The sequence below is a fragment of the Tauraco erythrolophus genome, chromosome 4 (assembly GCF_009769465.1).
Source record: "Tauraco erythrolophus isolate bTauEry1 chromosome 4, bTauEry1.pri, whole genome shotgun sequence".
NCBI classification, from domain to species: domain Eukaryota; kingdom Metazoa; phylum Chordata; class Aves; order Musophagiformes; family Musophagidae; genus Tauraco; species Tauraco erythrolophus.
Window position 1 is genome coordinate 39,284,168 of NC_141468.1, and position 12,346 is coordinate 39,296,513.

A 12,346-nucleotide genomic window follows, 5' to 3' on the forward strand; every position below is an offset into this window, starting at 1 on the left:
GTGCTTCTGGCGTGCGGACCGAGCGCGGTCGGCTCTCTGCCTCCCGCCCACCGCCCTCTCCCTCTTTCCCTTCTCCTTTCCCGGGTGCGTGAGGAGAGATAACAATGGTGGGGTGCAGCCGCCGGGCCCCCGCCCTCGCCTAGTGGAAGCGGGTGCCCCGCGGCCAGCGGCTGCCCCTCCACCGCCCCGCCCTGCGGCGGCCCCGGGCCGCGGACCGCGTTGCTGCCGGCGGCGCTGCCTGGAGGCGATGGTGCCCGCGCCGGGGTTAGTCTGATCGCCGCCTCCCCGCCTCGCCGCCTCCGGTGCCGGCGGCGCTCCCGCGGGGCCAGCCGCCCGCCGCCGCGCTCGCTCGGGCTTGTGGCCATCTGCTGCAACTTGGGAGCCCCTCCAGAAAAATAATAATAAATAATAATAATAATAATAATTTAAAACAAGCAGAAGAAGGGGGAGAAGCGGAAGAAGCCAGTGGATAATGTCAACCCCGAGCAGATTCAAAAAGGACAAAGAGATTATAGCGGAGTATGAAAGTCAAGTGAAAGGTAAGCGCGGGGCACGGGAGGCGCCTCTGGGGCGCGGGGCGGCGGCGGGAGAGCCCCCGCGGCGGGCCGGACGCCCCGCCGGCCCCTTTCCCCGGGCCGCGGGCCGAGCGGTCGGTCGGTTGGTCCGTGTTGCCTGAACTTCAGGGCGGCGGCGTAGGGGGGAAGTGGGGAGGGGGTGGCGGGCGGCGGCCGCTGCCCCTCCGCGCTCCGAGCGGCGCCGGTTTGTGTGTGGGGCCGGCGGGGCTGGGGCCGGGCGGCAGCTGCGGCGTTGTCCGCTGCCCGGCCCCGGCGAAGCACCTTCCTTTCCTCCACCGACTTCGGTAGCGCCGAGGGGGGTTGGAAATTAAAGGGGGGGGGGGGGGAGGAAAAGGGCTTGGCAGTTAAACTGAGGCGAGAGACAATAGTAAACCGTGCCCCTTTCTTAAGGCACATGGCTGATGTTCCCCACCCTTCCCTCAGGGCTGTAGTTTCTGTGCTGGGCTATAGAAGATGTCTAATAAAGAATTATCCTTGACTATTGAATGAGCCCTTTCAGCCATCCCAGGAAGTGTTTCAGCCTCGCTTCGCCCGGCTGTATCGCATCCAACTATTGTGCCAAGGACAGCGCCGGCAGACCCTGGCTTCAGCCACCAGCGCTTCCAGACCTTCGAGTTGTCTCTGCTCGCATAAGCGTTTTCCCCTCTGCCAGTGTCTTGGGTGGAACAGAGGATGGGAAAGTAGCGGCACGGGCGGTGGGGTGTGGGTCTCTTGGTGCACGTCCTTTTCTTCTGGATGCTGTCGGGGAATATATTGCATAATACACAAATTGCAGTAAACTCGAGCTTCGAGGATGGATGCGAACCTGAAATACTGCATCTGAAAAGCTATGTGACACCTGAACTCTGTTTATTAAAATGATGTGGGTGTGCTCTTTATGTACCTGGGGGGGACCCTCCTTGATACTGCCTGTGGTCTGCGATGTGCAGAGATGGAACGTGTCCCCATGAAGGTCCGTGGGCTTTGGGAGCCTTCCTGCTCCACAACAGCAAGGGCTGGGGTCCTTCAAACCGAGGTGTCTGAAACAGGGTGGGAGGAACCGCTCCTCGGCTGTTGAAAGATTTTTTGACTTTCTGTAATTGTACAATATTTTTTTTTCTCTTACTTGATCCTGTGAGATCAAATTTTCAAGGCAATTCTTGGGGTTTCATTGTTCTTTTTCTTCTTAAAAGGAAAGAGGTAGTTTTTGAGTTTTCTTCTTTCTAGCTTAACTTTTTGTGAAAAATACCTGTCACCAGTGAAAGTCTTTTTGGGTCCAGGAAGGGATTTAGGCTTAAAATAAGAGACTTGCCAGATAGGTGGGCAGTGGGCAGTGAGGGGTCTTCTCTGAGCTGGCAGGTAGGCTGTGCTTCAAGTGTCTGTTTGACATGGGCAGGGCTGAGACAGCGCTCACATAGCTGGTGGTTTCACTGCCATTGAGCCCTTGGAGGATCAGTGCTTCTGCCTCTCTGTGGAGATGGTGGAGATTTGTCTTGATCACTGAGCAGAAAAAATGTTCAAGATCGTAAGCTCTTTGCAGAGTGTGCAGACTGTTCTTTGCCTCCTCCTAACGTGATTGTTACGGGCTCAGCCTTTATTAACTACAGCCGGTTTCTAGATAAGCTCTTCTTTGCTTTTGAATAATGAAGAAAAAAATAGCCTGCCCTTCAGCCACATATATCGGATCATTTCATAAACAACAAAGATGAATATAGCAAGCACCTCTTATAACCTGGCTCCTTGATGTCATGGTCCCCCATCATAATGGCAAAGGGTGGTGGCATTTGTAAACATAGCTTAGTAGGAATTTTGACTTGCTTTTGCTCCTTTGTGGTGGTCTGTGGTGTGTCTGGTCCTGACTGCCTTGCACAAATTGTTGATTAGCAGCTGTTTGAAAAAGTGTGCTGGGCTAGAAATTGTAGCCAAAGCTTCTTTCTTTAACCAGCATCACTACAATTGTGTTTCAGGTGGCACGAGCTGTCTGTACTAAGACATAATTCTACTCGATGCTAGCTCTGTGATACCACAACAAAGTAATGATACCATTGTGTGGTAACTTGAAATTTTTTTGATATTGGGGGTGGGGGTGTGTGTCAAGGGCTAAGGAATCAGTCTTAATTAGCCAGAAAGGTAACTTCAAGTGAATATAACTGCAGGAAGTGCAGGTGCCTATATACTACCTGGAATTTCATGTATTAGGATAGGAGAAAGGGTGTGGCCAAAATGCTTTTGCTGCTTATGATTTCTGGTGTTTGCAGTGACTAGCTGATTTCTTACTGCTGACATGTTTGGTTGCCTGAAGGATGTGGACAATTTGGCAGCAAACTGGCCATTTGAGGTCCTCTGGACAAGCGCGTACAGAGGAGTGTAACACTACGTATATCCCTTACCGTGTTATGAGATTGCATTGAGCCCAGCATGCTGAACACTAGTGTTAGCGATTTAGAAGCCATACTACTGATGTGTGCATTTGTAAATCCTGTCATAAGGTATATGAATATTGATACTGAAGAATGAAGGGCCTCTAATGTGCATGGCCTGTAGGGTATATATGTGGTGCCATATGTGGAAATGAGGATTTAAAAGTGCCATTCTTCACATAGCTTTTCTGCTCTTAACTCCTTGAATAGGAAGCAGTAACAGATGTTAATTTTTCTGCCTGGCTCCTGGGTGGTGTAAACTGACTTCTCCTTGGACACTCAGCAATATCAGTAGATTGGCTGTTACTTTAGTGGAGGTCATACCGGAACAGTAGAAAGCCTGCAAATGTTACCTGTTTGTCAAGCTGAAGTGGACAAGGACTTCTGACTTGTTGGGCAGAACATCTTATTGCACACTTTTTTGCAACATCCCTGTTCTTCAGGCTGACTTTTGTCAAGAAATACCCCGATTGTAGCAGTAAAGGAATTGCGTTCACTTCCCCACGTATCATATAGAAAGCAGAAGGATATGTCTCAAGGATATCTCAGTACTGAAGTTAGATCTGTCCAGATGAATACCTACACCCATTGTTTTGGGAGATATAAGGATATTATGATGACATAGGTACCTTAATGTGTAGACATAAAGGCACTTTGGAAGTATTACTCTTACTCGTTGAAAGTGAGTTATCTTGATACACTTCAGTTCTGGTATGACCTTGTTAATAAGTAAAATTGCTGAAGCACCTACTGCTCTGCAATGTTTCCCTTTCTAATTCAAAAGCTTTAGGAAAGACATCAAAAGGTTGTTTATTCAAGAACATTTTGACAGTTCTGAGGAACAGTTTACGTTATTGTTAAATGGCTTGGTCAATGTGCTTTGTAGACTTTCTGCAGATCATATTGGATTACTGAGTAAAATTGCATCTTTAAATATCCCTGATCATCCAGGCTATCAATTGGATGTGTTTTTTTTTTCTGAAGTGTGTGATAATTTCATGGTACCTCTGAAGTCATTAGAGATAAGCTTACTACCAACCTTGCCACTGGGGTGAGGGATATGACTAGAGCTAGAAAGTAAAGGGAATCCTGTTTAAATTAGCAACAGATTGGTAGTATAGTTAGGAGTTGTGTATTAACTTTCTGATACATGACCCTACTTGGATTTATACGGAGCATTCCTTAACTCAAAGCTCAGTTGACTATAGTAACCTATTATTATTCTACCTTTTGTATTCTGAGAACCAGCTGCTCCTTGGTACTGCTGATAATGTAAAGTAGTATCTGGTGATAAAGTTACCGGGCAATTCACAGTAGTGAAGAAATACCCACACGGATATCAGAGGATCCTCTAGTATCTCAGGTATGGTGAAGGGTGAGCTAGTGAGGTCTTGAATACCTGGCTCACTTCAGAAATTTATTCTTCTGAAGAAACTTGTAGTAGTAGCAGAGAGTTGGAGATGCTGCTTAATAGCTTTCAGATGATTCAATTGTTAAACTGGCACGTTTATCTTCTTAAGACTGGTAGCTGGCCTTCTGTGCACAGGAGAAATGTGTTTTGACTGGTTATCTGGGCCTGTCTACTCAGTGAGATCCTCTGTGTGGTTTGAATTGTTGAGGATCTTTGAAGTTTAGCAGTCTCTTGGCCTTCCTACTCAACTGCATCTCCAACTGAAAAGGACTGCGGGAATAACTGCTTCGATGCTTCCTTTTTCCACCTTCATTTTCCAGCTGAAAGTGACTGAGTGGAAATATGAGCCCAAAAGCAACTTCGTGAAGGGAGATACTTCCCCAAGATCAATATTTATATGTGGTGGTCTTCAGAACTAAATACTCCTATTTTCCACCGGAAACAATTTGTTGCCACTCTATTACACTGCCTAATTAATTTTTATGGAAAATGAAAATTCTCATTTGTGAAACTGAATTTCAATTTACTCCAGATTAAACCAATCTAGAAATAAAACAACAACAGAAGCCTCTCTGAGGAAAGGCTGTGTTCCGAAATACAAATTTGGTTGATGTTTTAGGAAAGTTATCTGATAACTATTTTGAAAAAAATCTTCGTAATGAAAGGTCTGGTGCCTTGGATGATCCCAGACTTCTCAAGTTTATTTTGAAAAATTATGGTAAAGCAATGCTGGTTTCCAAAGTTCAAGTTTATCAAGTGTGGTTCAGTAGAAATTTTTCTGATCAAAGAACTTGACCGCAATGAGTGTTGCCTTACACAGAAAGGAGATTGTTCTTCATGCTGTTTTACAGTTGGAGTTACATGTTGTTTGAGAAAGGCTAATGAAGGATAGTTCCTTACCTTTTCCCCTCACTGCTTTCTTCCTGCTCTCTGATCCTTCCCTGAAGAATACAACAGGTAAATGTTAATGAGTTTGTAGTTGGCTATGCAACTAGAAGGGTTATCTGAAGGTTTAGATAGTTCAGTCATAAACTGAACAATTTATTTTTTTTTACTGGTTTGACCACACACTGCAGCTGCTGTCTCCCAGCACTGCAGCAAAACTACATGTATTATTTTACTTGAATTTAAAGGTGAATAAAGTCCTAATTGCTATAGCACGCATGAAAGGGCGAGCAATAAATAGACTATCTGACCAGTGTTTCATTCTGTCAGTACAGCAATCATAATGCGTACTTAATGTGTAAGTTTTGTGTGTACCTGCACTTTAAGAAAACTTAATTTGCCTCTGACTCTGAAGCAGTTTGGATCTTTTTATGATTACTGTTTTGAGGCTTTTTTTCCTTTCCAAATATACTTTCTGTGCAGTTTCACTGTTGCAGAGCAAGACTCTAAATCATGCTAAGGTTCATTTAATTTCCTGCCATTATCTTTTATTGGTCACTTTTTTATGAACTGAAGTTGTAGTTGCTAATAAAATTAAACTTATAGCTTTGAAATGGCTGTGGTAAGACAGAAAGGGATCTGAATTTCCTCTCATTTTCTGCCTCAAACTTTGCTTGGGTTAGTTTTTGCCTTTTGTGAAAACTGATCTCCTTGTCAGTCGGAGGTGATGGATGGTAGCACTGGAAAAAAGTGGGTCAGTGCTGTTGAGAAGAAATCGCTCAGAAAGTGCTGGATAAGAAATCACCTGCTGATCATTACACAGCCTATTAGAAATCACTGCCCATGACTTGACAGTGCAGCACGTCTGAACTCTGTTTTGGACAGGGTTGGACGTGGAGGAGAGCACGAATGGAGCCAGGCAGGTGTCTATGGTGCTTCCTCTCCCCTTTGCCTTTTTTCCAAGCCCCTGCTGCATCTAGCTGTCGCGCTATCCCATGTCTAACCTCTCTGGTCTCCCTAGTGGAAATGAGTGCTACCTCAACTTGTATTAATCCCTATTAGAGTCTAATCTACTCTTACTGCTTGGCTTTCACAGAACAAAATAGGCTTTGGAGCGTGGGGGTTTGTTTTTGTGTGCGAGTGATTAGTCTAAATGCGTACCGGGGCTCCTTGCACCCTGCGTGCTGTCCCCTCTGCTTCCTGCTGGTTTTAGCCTCATGGCAACGTTTCTGCTGTGACTGGCTTCTCCCACCTTGCCAGTTACTGACCCGACCTTCCTGGGACCCTGCTGTGCTTTCTGCTCTGAGCTGTCTGGGCTGATCCGATCAAGTGCTGGCCACCTCCGAGGCAAGGCTGGCTGACCTTGCTCTGTGCTGGTCAGTTCGGGAGCTGTGAGTCATGAATAGCTGGTTCTGCCTGAAGTTACTTTGTCTTTTCCTTCCCCGCTTCTTGTGTCTCAGACACGGTGCCAAATACCCTGAGGTTCAAGAGATTGTGGGGTTATGTATATATATCATAGAATCATAGAATAGTTTGGGTTGGAAGGGACCTCAAAGATCATCTAGTTCCAAGCACCCTGCCATAGGCAGGGACACCCTCCACTATGCCAGGTTGAGGGTGTTATTATTTAAATATGTATGTATGTACACGTGCACGCGTGCTGAGGAAGAGTAACAGCTGAAAACTGGAGGCAGTGGTTGAAGGTGCAATGGCTGGCATCGCCGCTTGCATGCAACTAATGGGGATGAGGCTGGTGGGCTGTGCAGTAGCAGGTACTTGGTATGAAGCACTGAGGACCATTGCTGAGAGCATATGACCATCTCCTGGGTAAGAGGCAGAGCTGTCTGTGCAGGAAGACTGCTTGCTGCGTGTGTTTTACGTTGCAAAGACTGTATCTGGCACCAAAACCAAAGGAGTTGGTTATCGCTGCTCCTTTTCCTTTGTTTCCAAGACTTAAACAGCTGCAGGCTGTTTGGGCAGTTTGTGTGGTGGCCTGGTCCTGTGGGAGTGCTCTGAGACAAACAATTGGCTTTGATGTCTTGTAACGGGAGCGGTAATTCTGAGACACTGCTTCCTCAGAAATCTGCTGTTTTCTGCAGCTTGTGGAAGTTATCTTCTGGTAGACACAGAAGTGTGTCACAAGTCGGTTATAGCCACCTGGTAGGCCGAAGGTGGTGTCTTACATTTTACCTGTGCTCTGCCCACTAATCCATCTTGTCCAGGCAAAACACTGGTATTCTCAAGCTGTTTTCTGTTAGCTACAGCTTAGTAACTGAACAAGGAAAATCACTTCACCAGCCCCTTCCCTCAACTCTGTTCATGCTGCTATTTATCAGGCACATACCTGTATGAATTTCAAGATGCAGTATTAAATCGTGCATGCTACAACCCACTGGAAACCTGGATTTTACCTGGCGGTAGCTGTTTGATAAATCCTGAGATTGAGCTGCAATTTCTTTATGGAAATCGAAGCCTGTTTTGGAAATAACCCCAAGCAAATCTAATGTTCTGTTTCCAAGAACTGGCTTGTATATAGGCATGGCCATGACTTTGTATTACTCTCTGCTAGTCAGTAAGTGCAAACATTATAATGAACAGTTTGTCTTCTCTAGAAGGAGAAAATGCTTGGTTTAGTTCAAAGAATCATAGAATGGTTAGGGTTGGAAGGGACCTCAAAGATCAGCTGGTTTCAACCCCCCTGCCATGGGCAGGGACACCCTCCACTACACCAGGTTGCTCAAAGCCTCAATGGTTGGCAGTAAAATAATCCCAGCTCTAGGTGCATGTTAATGAGGTGAGTATTACAGGTAGGAAGAGAAGGTGCTCTTTGTAGTCTTTCATTTGAAGCATTTGAGCAAGAAAAGAGCCCAGCCTCCTATGTCAGAAAAGTCTCTAGGAAACAAACACCAGCAAAACCACTAAATGCTCTCAGAAAATGCTGTGGAGAAAGTGTATGCTTTATGATTTGACTTTGTAATAATCATATCTGTGAAATGAGTTAAGGATGACATGTATCATTAACTTCTAACTCTATCCAGTGCAGAACAGTGCAGTTGATCTGGTTTTGATGAAGTCCTTCCAAAGGTGTCTAGGTACTTGTGAAGTATTGGAACAGGCTGCCTAGGGAGGTGGTGCAGTCCCCATCCCTGGAGGTGTTTAAAAACCTTGTAGATTTGGTGTTTAGCAACATGGTTTAGGGACCCTGACAGTGCAGGGTGAATGATTGGACTCAATGATCTTGAAGTTCTTTTCCAACCAGATGATTCTATACTTGATCTGTGTTTACTTTGATCGTAGCATCTGGGGGGGTTGTTTTTAATTACAGAGTGGTGAGAAGGGAAAAAAAACTTTTCTTTGTCTATAGTTTTTCCAGAAAAAGTTTCAGCAGAACTTGCTTAGAAGTGTGATCATGGATTGATCAGTTAGAAGATCCCTATTAACTTTGTTGTGTTATCTATTATTGACTGATAAAATGTGTTCAAATTTCAGTTGCAACCTCCTGAGACTTCCCATTACAGATGTAGACTTGCTGACAAGCAGGCTAGAGAGCTGTGTTAAATAAAGAAAACATTCTCAAAATATAGTAGACATATTTTTTTTTTAATTGTGAAATAGAAGTTACAAAAAACATTAATTAGAACGCTTTGTGGTGTAGTATTTCTTGTTAACTATATTGGAAAGAAAAAGCAAATGCAGCTGGCTTACCGGATGTTGACTTCCAGGATGTAATGATTGTAACCCTTTACGTAATTAGCTGTAACCAACTGCTGCACATTCATGTAAATGGACTGTCCAGACTCCTTAACTGAGTCAGTGCTTACTCATCTCACTTACTCTGTGTGTAGAATCTGCTAGCAGTTTGGTGCTGCCTTGTGTCGAGAGTCTTCAAGATGCTGCTTTGACTAGTTTCTTCCAAGGTGTCGGAAGTGGAGTGATGCACACTTTTGGCTTTACTTTGTGTGTTAAACTAAATAAGGAGATGTGCTGATCCCCTTTCGCTTTCCAGTGTACATTCTTTCATATGGTAAAAGAAACCAGTCTCTACTGTTCTAGCCAGTTCCAGAGTATCTGCTTCCTGAAAATCAGAGGAATCTGCTCATGTTTACAAAGTACAGAGTACAGCAGAAGTCTAATAAGATTCAGTAATAGCTCTTGTATGGCTCTGTTCTTTCAACAACCTGTCTTCTTTCAAGCCTTTCTGTTCTCCGTTCTTCCCCTCTGACTCTTTAAGAGAAGAGAGGATAAACATCTAAAGCATTAGGTCAGAGGCAAGATCAAGTAAGTGTTCATTCAGTACCAAGATGAGTGGGCATCTGAACAAAAACTTTCTAACTCAACAACTAAATTACTCTTTTAGAAAGTAATAGAGAAATTGAAAGGATTACAAGTCACTTACTTTTTTTTTGTTGTAGAACAAGGAGATCTATAATTCTACTTTTTCTGCTGGAAAAAAAAATCAACTTAAGCTTTCATCATTAACTTCTTTTTTTTCTTATTTTTCTTTTTTTTTTTTTTTTAAGATGCCAAATGTCCAATATATAATCTTTTAGGAAAGATTATAAGATAGGATTGCCTGTGTAACAGCAGACTGGACTTGATGATCCACACAGTCCCTTTCTTTAAAGCTTTATATTCCTGGTAGTTCAGGCACTGTGTCAGACAGCAGTATAGTGCCTCTAGTCATTGTTCTCCTTGCTTGCTAGATATGCTGCAATATCTACAATATCTGTACCAAAACACGCTGCCACAGAGTTGATGGGCATAAAGTTACTCTTACTCCTTTGACAGTATTTATGCAGGCATTCAAAAGGTATACTAAAAAGAAAAAAAAAAGTTATCACCCTTATTATAGGATACTTAACACACCAAGGTTGTTGTAAGTGTTTAGACAGCACGGAATGCTCCTCCTCTTGCAAATCACTGATTTGATGATTAGTAGAAATGAAAGTATATAAACTCTTTTTAATAGGTGCCTTATGCACGTGGCAAATTGGTGCCTCTGCATTCTTGGCATAAATAATATTGGCTCCATGAAGAACCAGCTGTGTAATGGAAAGCTAGCTTGTTTGTTTTGTGTTGCAAATGGATAACTGGTATGTTTAAGAACTTGATTTAAGTTTAAGAACTTGACAGCTATGCTGTCTTTGCTGCCCAACAGGCTACTTAAGATTAATACCCAATGTAGTAGGGTTTTGTCTCTTATGTGCCTTTTTTAAGGCTGCCTTTGTGTATTTGTGCCTTCCTAATTTCCAAGTAACAGTGCATAAAATTAGTGAGATTCTTAATGTCATAATAGAAAATAGAACGAAAGCATTAATCTCCTCACATAACCTTGTGTCGAAGTCACAGGCAAGTGTGGAGTGGGAGAAGGTCCCAACGCAGAAGAGATGAGGGAGCCCAATGCAGGTGGCAGGTCCCCACTTACTAGTGGCTCCTCTCCTCCTGGGGTGTTGCAGGGGAGCCTCATGACAGTGAGTGCTGTCGTGCACACCCGGCATTGCTTCTTCCCCGGCAGCCTGCTACGAGCAGCCTGCGTGCATCTGCAGCTGAGCTCATCGGATTATCGTTGACTGTATTGTAATCCTTTAATTGCCAGCCACTTCTGATGCCACGATGTGGTAGTTGTGGGTCAAATCCTGTGCTTCTCAAGCAGTACTCTTGCTGCTGTCTTTAACTTTACCTGTGGGATGGTGGAATACAGTACCCCTTGCAAACTTGATTGTATGGCCTTATTGAGAAACAAGCAGCCAGGAGCATCTCGAACCATCCTTTTCCTTGTACTTGACTGAAGTTACTGACTTTCACTGGACTCTGGACAGACAGCTCTCTATCCACAAACTTGTTTAAGCTAGAACCTATAAATTTAGAATATGGAATAAAATGTTACTTTTTCAGGTTTCTGTTGAGTCTGAGAGATTATAGAGTGTGAGCGTTCAGGGGGTTGTTTTTGCTCCAACCCTCCTTTGAGACCTTCCTGCTTTGGATGGTTTCTGCCAAGGTTTTAATGCATTATCATGATAACCATTCTGAATAAAGGCACCTTAGGGAGACACGATACCTGGTCTTGTGGAGATGTCTCTGGTACTTTACATAAAGAAAAACATGAAAACATTAATGGCAAAACTTGTGGACAAGAAAAATAGCCTGTATTTGAGCAGGCCTCCAGCACTGCTTCTAGCTGGTAACATAGCAGAACAAGGGGAAGTGAATAGTGAGTTGTGTGACTTTGGTTGACTGTACCTACATACCGAAAACTGAAGCATCTTTTCCTTATGAGACTGCTTTTATGTCTAAAAAAAATACCTGTTGAAGTATGTGTGTGTTGCACTAGGCTGCAATGAGGCATGCAGTACTGAGAGGCTGGTGAAAGAGAAAGGATAACTTTCACCACCAAAGGCCAAGTAGCTAATGTGTGTAAAATTTGCTTAGCAGCTTTTGCCCGTCTTTTAGAACATCTTTGGGAAACCTTTCTGGGCAATTCCTGATAACTGGTTTGATAATGCTGAGCAAGAAAATCTTCTTTTTCGTATCGAAAGCACAGAATCAATGGAAATAAGAGCCAAAGTGTAATTCCTTCAATGTGTACCTCCCTGACTAGCAAAATAGTGGGTTGCTGGTGAGAGGGGATGGGTTGGCAGAGGGACTGTTCAAGGAGATACCAAGTGCACGCCTTGCAGATGGCCCACCAGCCAGTTCACTATAGCTCCATGTCATTCCCTGGTAGTTGCAGGATGGCCTCTGTGTAACGGGGGTGGTCTCTGCTCAGGCCTGAGAGAACAGACTTTCAGGTTACGACAGCAGTTTTCACACTCTTGCATACGGGCTCAAAGAGGCTTAGGGTGAAAAATATCCCATGGTATTAAATCCATAAAACAGCTCTAGCTCCTGTGTTTGCCTTTCAGATGCCACATTTAGTTTCCCTCTGGCTGCTGTCTTACTTCAGGGATGTCTGTGGGAATGTTTGTGCAACTGTATATGCTGGCCTACATGTTTATTCTGCATGCTGTTTGCAGGAGTTATAATTTGAAATTCAGCATCTCACTAACGTAGTTCCCTTATTTATGGACAAGAAACTG

The 12,346-nt window shown here is 44.1% G+C and overlaps 1 protein-coding gene across 1 annotated transcript in view; it reads left to right on the forward strand.

Moving 5' to 3' along the window:
* The first annotated feature begins 472 nt into the window (after positions 1-472).
* The window catches only part of SRGAP1 (SLIT-ROBO Rho GTPase activating protein 1), a 156,750-nt gene continuing 144,876 nt past the window's right edge, over positions 473-12,346 (forward strand). The window contains 1 exon segment of the mRNA XM_086609868.1: positions 473-539. Within this exon segment, the coding sequence (XP_086465994.1) occupies positions 473-539 (67 nt within the window).